Raw genomic sequence first — 14,617 nt, 5'->3', positions numbered from 1 at the left:
GGTTCCTAGTAGTGAGTGAGTCAGAATATAGTGCATGCAAATCTATGGCATCAATCAATGAAGTGGATCATACACTCGGAAGACAGACATCAGACAGTGCAGAGAGGCTCTGGCAGTTTTCCTGTTTGCTGCCTTCCTGTCCTTGGGTCAAGAGTTCCTTTGTTGAGCAGAGTAACTATCACATATCAGGAGAAATTATATAGGTTATTCATATTTACCTATGACAAAACCCACTTCACAAAGCTGACATCACCTAAAACCCAGTGTCTTTAGATAGGAGCAGGACAAGGGCAGTTTTTTTTAAACTTTTAGGACTGGGCAAAACCAATAGAGATTCTTCTTACCACTTTATGGCAAGGACATAAAACCGGTTTTGAGTATATATAATGATGACAGTATTCCTAACATACAATTTTCATCAGCTGGGTAAAAACTCTGAAGCTCTGAAACAAAGCCAGATTTGTTTTACTGTCTCATTGCTAATCAAGGAAAATAGTTCTTTTGAGCTAAGTGTATAGAATGATTTAAAGTCACTTTTGCAGTTAGCAAAAGTAGCTTGCATCCATAGCATGTTTTTTCTTTATAGTGATGAAATGAAAGCAAAGCTCTGCAGCTTGCATTGTCCACCTGCTAGCTAAATTGTGATGATTTGGGGTAGGTAGGCAGCTTTGTAATTTGAAGGAGGCCTTCCACAGGGGACCTACCTTCATGTCTGATTGGAAGTGAGAGGTGGCAGGTGGTGGGTACCTACCTGTAGGGAGGCATCCAGAGAGCACAAAGGAGGAGGAGAAGGAAGACACACCTGAGCTCAGCTGTGTGGCCAGTGGCTGGTTCTCTAGTGCTTTGCTGCTTCCTTGTTCCTGCCAGGTTTTGCCTGAAACTTTTCATTGGCAGCATCTGTCATAGAAGGGCGAGTAGTTAGTTGAAGGGTCACATCCTTGGATTTGGTGGTGTTGATGTTGCACATCTGATGCTTGAAGAGCCAGACACCCTTTTGGTACCATTTTGATCAAATGGGATACATTCTTTGTTATAAAAATCCCAGATTTATTTAATGCTGATGTAATGACAGTGTCAGTTCTATAAAGTGACTATAACTGATTAGTAATAAAAGTCATGTTTCTTTTCTGTAATACACTATGTTGGTATATATATTTTTTAACTTACAAATGGGATGAAGCACGCTTAGTTTTTTGTCATTACTTGATTGGAATAAGATAAATAGTTCATTTTTACAATTTTGTAACCTACTATTAAAAAACTATAAATAGGGCAACTTCTGGCTTTTGCTATTGAATTTTCTCGTGTGTGTGTGTGTGTGTGTGTGTGTGAGAATATCATTGAGGATGTGACTTAGACTTATTTTGAAACTAAATCTTTACAGAGTCAGCTTTATTAGACTCATATCTATGCTCTGTGGGCTGCTTTGTGATTCTGTTCTTTCCTACTGTATTTGAGAAACCAATCATGATTCATCTTTATTTTTAAATTTTTTTTTACTTATTGATTTTAGAAAGAAGGGAAAAGAGAAAGAGTAATAGAGAGAGTAATAGAGATTTATTGCTCCACTTATGCATTAATTGGTTGCTTCTGTGTGCCCTGAGCGGGGATCAAACCCACAACCTTGGCGTATCAGGACAACACTCTAACCAGCTGAACTACCGGTAGGCCAGGGCTGCTGCTGAGTTTTCTAATTCCTTGCCGTATGTCTTTTGCTATCCAATTGAAGTTTAGTTTAGACCACCTGTGTCTTTCTGGTTTCCACCACCACCTTTGGTTCGCTGTTGAGTGTTCTTTGTCGTTAGCCAGAAATCACTGTGGATATGCTGTATTTGTAAGTATGGAAGATACCCAAGTGTTTAAAACAAGTTGGTTGAAGGCATAACTTCACCCTCTGGCCCACAGTTCTCTGATGACAGCTGCAGATGGCTCTCTTAGTGTGATAGAAACCCTGATCCAGTGCTTATCAGAGTATCTGTCTTTATGTGATATTCACTAAATGTTTGATCAGTAAATTAATTAACTGAGAAGATTATTGGATCCCCCTCATTTGACTACTTTTTAAAATGAAGGCCTTTGTGAAGTTACAGTTTTCATAATTAAAAAGTATCACACTTGCCTCATAAATCAGAGTGTGTTCCCAGATTTTCGATGCTTTATTCAAATGTGCTAAGTAAGTTGTTTCTTTATTTTGTAGCTGAACTTGCCCTTACTTGTCCCTCCATTGAAGGTGGTAAACCCCTTGACCCTGACAGTTTATCTTGTCCCTTAACAGTGGACATACCTACTCCACTAAGTCAAGCTTTGTACTCAGCTGGGTTAAGTCATCTCTTGTGTATCTCAGTTCTTCAGGTATTGTCCCTTTCCCCCTTCTCACCAAGAAGGCCTCTGAGGAGGAGGTGGCATACCTGTCCCCCTGGAATGAGGAAGTGCAGGGCCCTGCCTCCTCCCTAGTCTCCGGAGTGAGATGCCAGTGCTCCCTGGAAGGAAGGCTGATGCTGAAGGTGGTGAAGTTCACCCATCTCCTGGAGTGATGTTCCCACCCACAGAGCCTCAGCATCTGGCCTAGAGGACTGGCCTAGAGGGCTGTGCTCAGCATCAGCCCTCCTTACCATCCCTCATTGGGGACTGTCTAGGTCCTTGCTGCTGCTGGGACTTCTGAGTTCCCCTCAGTGGCTGTGTTGTAGTAGCTCCCTCTTCCACAGTCTCAAAGTCTGCCTTTACCACCTCTGACCTTTCTCTTTTCCCATGAAGCTCCAAGTCATCTTTCCTTATCAGCTTCTGAATTCTTCTTGCGTAAGGCCTGTGTTTAAACTCTGATTCACTTCTCCAGGCTTGGGTCCTGGCGTAGTTATAAGATCTAAAGGAAGTTTAAGATTTTTTTTTTCCTCTCCTGAATAATACATATTTTAAGACCACTTTGGAGTTTTCAGGTTCAAAGCCAGTCTATGCACTGTTTATTCTAGACATTGCTAGTTCTTCCATCCCAGGGTGTAAAGGCTCATGGCTCAGCCTGGGAAGGTGAAATGAAAGGCTCTAAGGAATCATGATATGAGAGGGAAAAAACAGTTTAATAATTTCAGTTTGTTTCCATTATTATATCCACATTCTTCTTAAGCTTTTACTATAAAAGTACCATATTTCTCTTGGTACTTTAAATTTGAATTCCCCAGTATACTTGAAAAGGAATTGAGGCAGAAACTCAGTCCTGCAGAGTGACGGCAAGTACTGCAACTAGGTACTGAAACCAGCTGCAGAGGAGTGAGCACCACTGCTCAAAGTCACTGTCTGGATGCAGAATGTGGGTTTTTTATTTTTTTAATGAACTACTTTTCTTGTTTTTTCCATTTAAGAGCTTGTTGACAGTTGTCTTGGTGCCTGGTTTGGTGCCTTCTACTGAAATGCAAAAAGTCATTAATAATTAATACTGTACATTAGTAAAGTACTATTACCCTTGGTTGAGGGACACTAAGCTGGTAAAGTCACTGGGCCTTGAATTCTTAAGCTAGAGTTATCAAAGCAAAACCTCAGATTAGAGCTGATGAGTAGCTGATTCACTTCACAGGTTTTAGAAGTAGTATTGGCTCAGAATTATCTTAATAGATCTGATATAATTTATAACTTAAAAACAATTACAGTTTGGCCATAAGGTGACAGTATTAATAACCAAACTTTATTTTTATTCTTTAGTTAGTAGAAAAGTTATATGAGAGTTTAACCATTTAATTTTTTATTATTGAAATAGATGTGCACTTGGATTTGGAAGATCGTCTAGCAAAATTTATGAAGACAGAAGAAGCCATTATCTATTCATACGGATTTGCTACCATAGCCAGTGCTATTCCTGCTTACTCGAAGAGAGGGGACATTGTGTTTGTGTAAGTAACCTTTACCTACATTTCTAGTGAAAATTCCTTTGGAAATAATATTGACCCTTCTAGAGAATTCCTTTCTTAGAGGTTACCTGCCTAAAATAATAATTGGTATTTTGTTTGTAAAGAAATACATATCACCCCAGTCAAGTAATTCTATAGAATATGTGAGACTATCATTAGAAAGATAAGTACATAAGGTATTGGTACTCAGTTATCTTTCATTATGATTTTATTTATTGATGTCGAGAAGCCAAACCTGTACAGGGTGAGACCAGCCATCTGCCTTCCATATGCAGCTCTGTGACAGTGTGGTATCCTTGTGAATGTGTGGTCACAACCCACTCATACTGCCTGGCAGAATCACTCCACTTACCAGCAGCCCCACCCCAATTCCTGGTCTCTGCTGGTCTTGCTTTATGGCATGTTGAAAACATAAAAGCCATGAGTTGAGGACTTCCTTCACTTCCCATGAGCAGGTCCACATACTCAGACATGTATGCACTGGATGGGTTGCCATTTATATGGAGCGGAAGGGCAGAAAGAAGCGGGTCATGGCTGCGGTAGGCCAGGCAGGTGCTTGTACCTGTCAGAAGCACCTGCCTGTAGCCCAAGTCATCTTTTGAGTGGTCTATTAAATAACTTGTTTAATTTTAAAAAACAATTTGCTTTTGCTTCCTCTTTTTTTTTTTTTTAACACCATAGTCAGGATAATCTTTTTTAAAAAAATGGAAATCTGGTTGTGTCACACTCTTTTAAGAGCTTCCATTGTTCCTAAAATAATATCCAACTTTTTATTTTGATGTTGCAAGTTCTAGACTACTCTTCAGGCTCATTTCATACTGTTTCCCCTCAGGTCATCGTCCTGTAGTATCACCACCCTTATATACTAGTTTCCTCTCACCTCAGGGTTTTTGCACGTGCTAAGAATATTGTTTCTCATCTCCTGTTTAGTTCATGCTTACACTGCACGCAATATCAACCTCTGCAGGAAAGTCTTCCCCAACCTCTCAGACTAGGTCAACACCCCCTGCTACATGTGGAGAAGATCTTACAGAAAGAGGAGTCTGGTGCCTTGTGAATCCAAGACCACATGGGCACTCACTGCCTGTCAGAGTCCCTCTGCTCCTCAGGCCTTCCTCATGTACACATGCACGTGCACCTGCATACCCTCTGCTCTTTGCCCATCTTGCCTTTGACTCACTGGAATCCTCTTTTATAACACTGTCAACAGTTTATATTAGTTCATTGCCTATGATAGCATTTGCCTTTTAATAGTGCTCAGTAAATACCAGTTCAGTGAATGAGTGAATGGAGTCTAGCTCTCCAAAGAGGAGCTAGTGACTTGGCTTCCCAGCCCCAGTTACCTGGGCCCCTGCAGCCTCCTGCTGCTTTTCACTCACTGTTGGAATTCCTTCTAGTGCAGCAAGCCCCACATGGGCTGCAGCACTGCCTGCCTGGGGTTTCAGGACCCCAGTGTTTTCCATGTGATCACGGAAATGAATGTTTTTATTAACTTTTTGCACAGTTAAAAAACCAAATAAGAAAGGCTCATCACAAACTTGAGAGCTGCTTATTTAAATAACATTTCTAGTTTTTAGTAAAAACATAGTTACAGACAACTGTAATACCATCCAGTACCACTTCATACAAGCACCCCACAATAAATTTCATTTTGAGTTTGAAGTCCAGAAAAAGTGTAGTTACAACTGAATTTGTATTCTTCCTTTGTCAGATAATAAGCACTGTGTCATCTTTGGTTTTAACTGCTAGGAAACCTAGGCTAAATTCACATTCAGATATTATGCCCACTGTCTTTGAACGTCAGTTTCTGGTGAGTCATTAGATAATTTATTCTCTTATACAGACTTTTAAATATTTTGCTTCAAATTCAGTAGAAGCGTTAGAGGTAAAATGGTGTTTAGTAAACCTAATTCATTAGGCAGAGACAATATTTCCAGTGCTTCCTTTTCTTCCTTTTTAAGTAAACAGTGATAATGGTAGGTCTCAGCACAGTGATTGTTCATATACTTGTCTTCCCTAGTCATTCTAATATCACTTCATATACCTTTTTTTATGAGATGTTTTATATCAAGATACTTGTAGATGTGCATTCACTTCTAAGAAATACTAACAGAGATTCTTTGTGTCCTTTACCTAGTCTCCCCCAATGGTCATCTCTTGCAAAACTATAATACAGTTTCACAGCTGGGATATTGACATTGATAAAGTAAAGCTACAGAACATTTCCATCACCAGAAGAATCTCTAGTGTTGCCACTCCCATGTCCCTCTCACCCTACCGACTTTTTTTTTTTTTTATGTTTTAAGGTGAAGTTTGTTTTATAGTATACTTGATTTAGTTAAGTCTATCAAAATAGTGTCATCTAACATATAATCAATGTAAAAGTTTTTAGTGAGTTAATTTTACATTGTGTTTTTTAGTTTTTAATTTTTCAGTTATAGTTGATACACATTATTATATTAGTTTCAGGTATACACCCCACAGAGCTTACTTAGTAAGCTTACGTAGCTTACTAAGTAATCATCCTGATAAATCTCACACCCATCTGACACTGTATGTAGTTATTAGAATATTATTGGCTATATCTCTATGCTGTACTTTATATTCCCATGACTATTCTGTAACAACCTATTTGTACTTCTTAACCCTTTCACCTTTTTTACCAATTCCCTCAAACCTCACTCCCATCTGGCAGCTATCAAAATGTTCTCTGCTTGTTTATTTTGTTTTTTCAATTCCATTGTTTATAGATATATATTAGCTTTTTTTTTTTTTTCATTTTTATTGCAGGTTTTCATTATCATTTACCCCCCCTTATAGTCCCCTCCCCCCTACAATCTCCACACTGTTGTCCATGTCTGTGAGCCATTTTTCCTTTTATCTTTTGTTTTTCTTCTTATTCTTGAAGAAGGCCCTTTAATATTTCATGTACTACTGGTTTGGTGGCGATGAACTCCTTTAGCTTTTTCTTGTCCGGGAAGCTCTGTACTTGTTCTTTGTTTGATTCTAAATGATAGCTTTGCTGGGTAGAGTAACCTTGGTTGTATGTAGGTCCTTGCTTTTCATCACTTTGAATATTTCTTGCAAATCCCTCTGGCCTGCAAAGTTTTTATTGAGAAATTAGCTGATAGTCTTATGTGAACTCCCTTGTAGGTAACTATTTTTCACTTGATGGTTTTAAGATTCTTTGTTTTTAACCTATTGCATTCTAATTATGATGTGTCTTGGCTGGGCTTCTTTGGGTTCATCTTTGGGAGTTTTTGAGCTTTCTGGACTTGTATATCTATTTCCTTCAGCACGTTGAGGAAGGTTTCTGTCATTATTTTTCCAAATAGGTTTTTGATTTGTTGGTTTTTTTCTCTCCTCCTAGCATGCCCGTGATTCGAATGTTGGTATAGTTGAAGTTGTCCCAGAGGCTCCTTAGACTACCCTTATTTGGGGAGATTCTTTTTTCTTTTTGTTGTTCTGATTGGGTGTTTTTTGCTTGCTTATATTCCAAATTGTTGATTTGATTCTCAGCTTCTTTTCCTCTACTGTTGATGCCCTCTAAATTATTCTTCATTTCAGTTCGTATATCCTTCATTTCTGACTGGACTTATATTACGCTGTTGAAGTTCTCACTAAGTTGAGCATCCTTATAACCAATGTTTTGAGCTGTGCGTCTCCTAGATTGCTTGTCTTCATTTTGTTTAGTTGTTTATCTAGAGTTTTGGTCTGTTCTTTCATTTGGGACATGTTTCTTTGTCTCCACATTTTGACAGCCTCCCTGTGTTTGTTTTTCTTTGTATTAGGTAGAGCTGCTATGATTCCCTGGCTTGGTAGAGTGGCCTAATGTGGTAGGTGTCCTGTAGGGTCCAGTGGCACAGCCTCCTGATCACAAGCTAAGCACTTCATGTGCCCCCCAACCATATGGACTGTGTACACCCTCCTGTTACAGTTGAGCTTTGATTGCTGTTGGCACTTTAGTGGGAGGGATTTACCACAAGACCAATTAGCTGCACAGACTGTCTGTGACCACCAACCACCATGGAGGATCAGTAGTGCAGGGCCAATACCATAGAGCAGGACTTAACTTCAGCAGGGCTCTGATGCCCATTGAGTCCACTCCTTGAGTGTGTGTCTTACGGAGGTGATTAAGTGGTAGTGCTTCTACATGGTCTGAAGCTGTCTGCTCAGTGTGCTGGCCCTGGGGCCTCCTGAAAGGGGTAGGCCAAAGTCAGCTGCCACCTGTGTTCTGCTCAGGGCCACCTGGCATGAGCTACAAAGCTCTCTGCATAGGGCTGCTACGTGGGCTGGGCTGGGAGGTGCCCAGGTGAGACCATGCTGTAATGCAAGGTCAACTGATACCAGTGCTAGGCCTGGGGCCACTTAGTGAGACATACGAGGGCATTCTGAGACCATATGCTGCTTGTTTGAAAGATTTTAGGAAAATCTGAAGGATAAGCCAAGATAGGCTATTCTGTGGAAAAGTGACTGGTAACAGCTTGGGGGGTAGCCTGAAAGTTGGGTAGGGCAGGGCCTTGGGGAGTCACCTGGCCAGGACAAACTGTGAGCCAGGTTGATGGAGACTCGGATGTGGCACTTGCCACTGTCTCTGTGTGGAGAAGGCTCATCAAAGTAACACTGGCCTCTACCAGCACTTCTATGAGAAAGCTGTCTTCTAGCTCTTGTGCTGATGCCAAACACTTCACTTCCTACCCATATGTCCCTGGTGCCTTTTGAGCTGCTGTCCCAGCACTGGAGCTCAGAGAGAGTGAATCCAAGTAAATCTGTGTGTGGGCCCTTTAAGAGGAACTGCTGGAGACTCCAGAAGCCTCTGTCTCCCTCAGCCTCAATCCCCGCTGGTTTTTGTAGCCAGAAGTTATGGGGACTTATCTTCTTCGCACTGGAGACTAGGGCTGGGGAACCAGGTGTGGAGTTGGGACCCCTTGCTCTTCACGGGGAACCTCCACAACTGAGATATCCCTCCTAAATTTATTGACTACATGTGGGTGTGGGATCAGCCATCTTCTATGTCTCTGCCCCTCTACAGGTTTTGATGTGGCTTCTTCTTTTTGATTCTCCAGTTTAAGGACTTTTTTCCAGCCAGATTTCAAGTGGTTCTGAATGTTTGTCCTGTAGTTTGGTTGTAATTCTGATGTTGTATTGAGAGGAGGCAAGTATTGCATTAACCTATGCTTGTACCAACTTTTTAATCCCTGGCAAACCACCCATCTGTTCTCCATTTCTGTAATTCTGTTCATTTCAATTTTGTTGTATAAGTGCAGTCATGCAGTAGGAAACATTTTGGGATTGCTTTCTTCAATCTCTGAAAATTTCTTCAAGTTCTTATGTGGATCAAGAGTTCATTCTTTGGAGGGCAGAGTCATAATTCCATGGTATGGCTGCACCACAATTTGTTGGACCGTTTACTTCTTCAGGACATCTGAGTTATTTCCAGTTTAGGGCTATTACAAATAAACGTTCACATACAGGTTTTTCTGTGAACATAAGTTCTCATTTCTCTGGGATAAATGCCAAGGAGTATAGTTGCTGGGTCATATGATACTGTATATTTAATGTTTTAAGAAATTAGCAAACTATTTTTCAGAGTGGCTGTATCATTCTTTATTGGCATCAACAGTGAATAAGTAATCTAGTTTGTCCACATCCTCAGGAGCTTTTGGTATTATCAGTATCTTTTTATTTTGACCATTCTGATAGATGTGTAGAGATATTGTGGTTTTAATTTACATTTCACTGATGGTTAATAATGTTTACTTTCTTTGGACTTTGGTCTCGGCATCAGAATAATACTGCATAAAATCAATTGGAAAGTATTCCCTTTTCTTCTATTTTCTGGAGAAATTGTATAAAATTGTTAATTCTTTAAACAATTTAAGTTTTACAGGTAGAGTTCTCCTGTAAAACCAACTGAAACTGGAGATGGAAGTGTTTTAATTATGAATTCAATTTCCTTAGTACTTATAAGGCTGTTCAAATTATTTACATCATATTGAAATAGTTTGTGTTTTTCAAGGAATTCATCTTAAGTTGTCAGAATTTTATGTGTAGCTTTCTTTGACCCTTGTTATCCTTCTAACGTCTGCAGAGCCTGCAGTGATAACCCTGTCTGCGTGTCTGCTGTCCTTTTTGTCAGTCTTGCTAAGGGCTTGTCAATTTTATTGATCTTTGCATGGAGTCAGCTTTTGTTTTACTGATTTTTTTCATTCTATTTTTGTTTTCAGTTTTGTTTAGCTTTTGTGTTATTTCCTGTCTTCTCATTACTGGTTTACTTTGCTGTTTTTCTAGGTTCTTGAGATGTGAACTTAAATTATTGATTTGAGACTTTTCCACTTTTCTAATGAATGAGTGCTATGAATTTCCCCCTCAACATTGCTTTAGTTGTGTCCCACAAATTTTGATGTGTTTATTTTCATTGTATTCTATTTCCCTTTAACCTTCCCTTTGACCCCTGGGTTAGTTATATAAAAGTTCATTGTTTAGTTTCCAGGTGTTTTGAGATTTTAAATTTGTTGCAGTTTGTTTTGTGGCTCATGATATGGTCTATCCTAAAATATGTTCTGTGGTCACTTTTAAAATGAATGTTTTCTGCAACTGAGAATGTCTTGGTTTTCTCCTTATTCCTAAGGGATATTTGTAGGGTTTGGAATAACCTCTTCTTAATTTGTTTCACCATTTACAATGAATTGTTGTGCTTTTTTCTGGTCTCCATGGTTTCTGATGAGATATCTGCTGTCACTCAAATTGTCTTTCTCTTCTATGTAAACTGTTACTTTTCTTGGGCTGCTTTCAAGATTTTTTTCTTTTGTCATTTTCAAAAGTTTGACTCAAATTGTCTTGACATTTATTTATCTAGGTTTATGTGTATGAATTTTGCTCAGCAAATTTGAGATATTTTCAGCCATTATTTCTTTGAGTACCGTTATAGCCCCACCCTCTCTCTTCCTTGGGACCCCACTGATGAGAATGTTCCATCCTTTAAGTCCCACAGGTTCCTGTTTCTAGTCAATTTTGATCTCTGTGGTTTACATTGAGTAATTTCTAGTATTACAGTCTTTTAGTACACTGATTGTTTCCTCTCTCTTTTCCATTCTGCAGCTGAGCCCATATCCACCAAGCTTTTTCTTAAGGTTATTTTGTTTTTCAGTTCTAACATCTCCATAGGGTTCTTCTTTGTATCTTTTGGTTCTTTCCTGGGCTTTCTGGGTTTTAGATTTGTTTCAAGATTGTTCATAATTGCTCATTGAAACTTTTAAATAGTTTTACTTGAGGGTAACTATGTTATTAGCCTTTGAAACAGAAGGGAGAAAAATAGAATATCTTTCTAAATAAAAGCTCACAATACAATATGATCCCAATTAAAAATATAAATTGCAGAATTTTTCATGATTTCTGTTATTTTTTTTCAGTTACAGTTTACATTCAAAATTATTTTGGATTAGTTTCAAGTGTACAACATAGTGGCTGGAAACCATATATACTTTACAAAGTGTTTGCCTTGTTATTTCCAGTACCCACCTGGCACCATACATTGTTATTACAATATTATTGACTACATTTCTGTGCTGTACTTTACATCCCATGACTCTTAATTAACTTTTGCTCTTTAGATACCACATACAGGGGTGGGCAAAAGTACGTTTACAGTTTTGGGTACACAAAACACAGAGTTTATTCTTGTATTGTTATTTATTAATTATTATATTATTTATTATATTACAACTATAAGCCTACTTATGCCCACCTCTGTATAGGTGAAATCATATATTGTTGTCTTTCTTTGAGTGACTTATTTTACTTAGCATAATTCCCTTTAGGTTTATCCATGCTGTTGCAAATGGTAAGATTTCATTCTTTTTATGCCTAAGTAATATTCCATTGTATATATGTACTACAGCTTTTTGTCCACTTCTCTATCGATGGGCACTTGGGTTGCTTCTGTATGTTGGTTATTGTAAATAACTGCAATGAACACAGTGATGCATATGTTCTTTTGAATTAGTCTTGAGTTTCTTCATATATATACCTAGGAGTGGAATCACTGCATGCTAAAGCAGTTTTCTTTTTAATTTTTTGAGAAACCTGTACACTGTTTTCCACAGTGGCTGCACCAGTCTGCATTCCTGCCAACAGTGTACTAGGGTTCCCTTTTCTCCACATCCTCATTAACACTTGTTTGTTGGTTTATTGTTGATGGTCATTCGGACAGGTGTGAGGTGATACCGCACTGTGGTTTCAGTTTGCATTTCTCTGATGATTAGTGATGATGTTGAGCATCTTTTCATATGTCTGTTGGCCCTCTGTGTGTCCTCTTTGGAGAAGTGTATGTATGTCCTTTGCCCATTTTTTTAAATTGAATTTATTGGCATGATACTGGTTAACAAAACCATACAGGTTTCATGTGTACACCTCAACAAAACATTATCTGCATACTGCATTATGCACCCATTGCCCAAAGTAAAAAGTCTCTTTCCATCCTGATTTTGCCCCTTCCACCTTCCCCTCACTTTTGTTCCCTATGGTTATCACCATAATGTTGTCTTTGTCTATGTGGGTTTTTAAATTAATTTAATTTAATTATTATTTTTTAACCATCACCTGAGAACGTTTTTATTAATTTGTGAGAGAGAGAGAAAGAGTCAAAGAAACATGAGTGTGAAAGAGAAACATCGATTAATTGCCTCTCATATGCTCCCCAACTGGGAATCAAACCTACAGCCTAGGTATATGCCCTGACCAGGAATTGAACCCACCACATTTTGGTGCATGAGACAACACTCCAACCAACTGAGCCACCTGGCCAGGGCTGGTTTGCATATATACTTATACATACGTATGTATGTATGTATGTGTATATATATATTTTTTTCCTAATCCCTTCACCTTAATCCCTTCACACAGCCCCCTGGGACCCCTCCCGACAGCTGTCAGTCTAGTCTGTTCTATATATCTATGCTTCCGTATCTAATTTGCTTGTTAAGTTATTTTGTGCATTAGATTCAACATATAAGTGAGATCACATGGTATTTGTCTTTCTTTGACTGGCTTATTTCACTTAGCATAATATTCTCCAGGTCCATCCATGGTGTTGCAAAAGGTAAGATTTTCTTCATTTATACAGCCAAGTAGTATTCCATTGTCTAAATGTGCCACAGCTTTTTTATCCATTTATCTACTGATGGGGAGTTAGGCAGTTTCCAGATTTTGGCTGTTGTAAAGAATGCTGCAGTGCACATAGGGGTGCATATATTCTTTTGAATCAAGTGTTTTGGGATTCTTGAGAAATATTCCCAGAAATTGAATTGCTAGGTCAAAAAGCAATAGACCGAATTCCCATCAAGAATGCATAAGCTTTGCCTTTTCTCCACATCCCTGCCACCACTTGTTATTTATTAATTTATTGATGCTAGCCAATTTGATAGACATGAGGTAATATCTCATTGTGGTTTTTATTTGCATTTCTCTGATGACTAGTAACATTGAACATCTTTTCATATATCTATTGGCTACCTGTATGTCCTCTCTGGAGAAGTTTCTATTCACATCCTTAGCCCATGTTTTTTTTTATTTTTTTTATTTTATTTTTTAATATATTTATTGATTATGCTGTTACAGTTCTCCCATTCCCCCCCCCACTCCACTCCATCCTGCCCACCCGTTCCCTCCCACATTCCCCCCTATAGTTTATGTCCATGGGTCATACTTATAAGTTCTTTGGCTTCTACATTTCCTACACTGTTTTTACCCTCCCCCTGTCTATTTTCCACCTACCATCTATGCTACTTATTCTCTGTACCTTCCCCCCCCCTCCCCCTCCCACTCCCCTATTGATACCCCTCCATGTGATCTCCATCTCTATGGTTCTGTTCCTGTTCTAGTTGTTTGCCTAGTTTGCTCTTGTTTTTGTTTTAGGTGTGGTCGTTAATAACTGTGAGTTTACTGTCATTTTTACTATTCCTATTTTTGATCTTCTTTTTCTTAGGTAACTCCCTTTAACATTTCATATAATAAGGGCTTGGTGATGATGAACTTCTTTAACTTGACCTTATCGGAGAAGCACTTTATCTGCCCTTCCAGTCTAAATGATAGCTTTGCTGGATACAGTAATCTTGGATGCAGGTCCTTGCGTTTAATCTTGGGTAATGGAATTATGATGTGCCTTGGTGTGTTCCTCCTCGGGTCCAGCTTCTTTGGGACTCTCTGAGCTTCCTGGACTTCCTGGAAGTCTATTTCCTTTGCCAGATTGGGGAAGTTCTCCTTCATTATTTGTTCAAATAAGTTTTCAATTTTTTGTTCTTCCTCTTCTCCTTCTGGCACCCCTAGAATTCGGATGTTGGAATGTTTCAAGATGTCCTGGAGGTTCCTAAGCCTCTCCTCATTTTTTCCGAGTTGTTGTTTCTTCATTCTTTTCTGGTTGGATGTTTCTTTCTTCCTTCTGGTCCACACCGTTGATTTGAGTCCCAGTTTCCTTCGTATCACTGTTGGTTCCCTGTACATTTTCCTTTGTTTCTCTTAGCATAGGGTTCATTTTTTCATCTACTTTTCGAACAGATTCAACCAATTCTGTGAGCATCTTGATAACCAGTGCTTTGAACTGTGCATGTGAAAGAGATAGGTTGGCTATCTCTTTGTTGCTTAGTTGTATTTTTTCTGGAGCTTTGATCTGTTCTTTAATTTGGGCCTTTTTTTTTTTTTGTCTTGGAGCTTCTGTTACTTTA

General features: G+C 38.9%; 1 protein-coding gene across 1 annotated transcript in view; it reads left to right on the top strand.

The window, feature by feature from the left end:
- Positions 1 to 14,617, top strand: part of SPTLC1 (serine palmitoyltransferase long chain base subunit 1) — an 85,502-nt gene that overhangs the window by 28,141 nt on the left and 42,744 nt on the right. The window contains exon 6 of the mRNA XM_053925702.2: positions 3,746 to 3,878. Within this exon, the coding sequence (XP_053781677.1) occupies positions 3,746 to 3,878 (133 nt within the window). The remainder of the gene's footprint in view (positions 1 to 3,745; positions 3,879 to 14,617) is intronic.

This window comes from Desmodus rotundus, chromosome 1, assembly GCF_022682495.2.
Source record: "Desmodus rotundus isolate HL8 chromosome 1, HLdesRot8A.1, whole genome shotgun sequence".
NCBI classification, from domain to species: domain Eukaryota; kingdom Metazoa; phylum Chordata; class Mammalia; order Chiroptera; family Phyllostomidae; genus Desmodus; species Desmodus rotundus.
The sequence above is the reverse complement of the archived record's forward strand: the minus strand, read 5'-3'. Positions and strand labels throughout refer to the sequence as shown.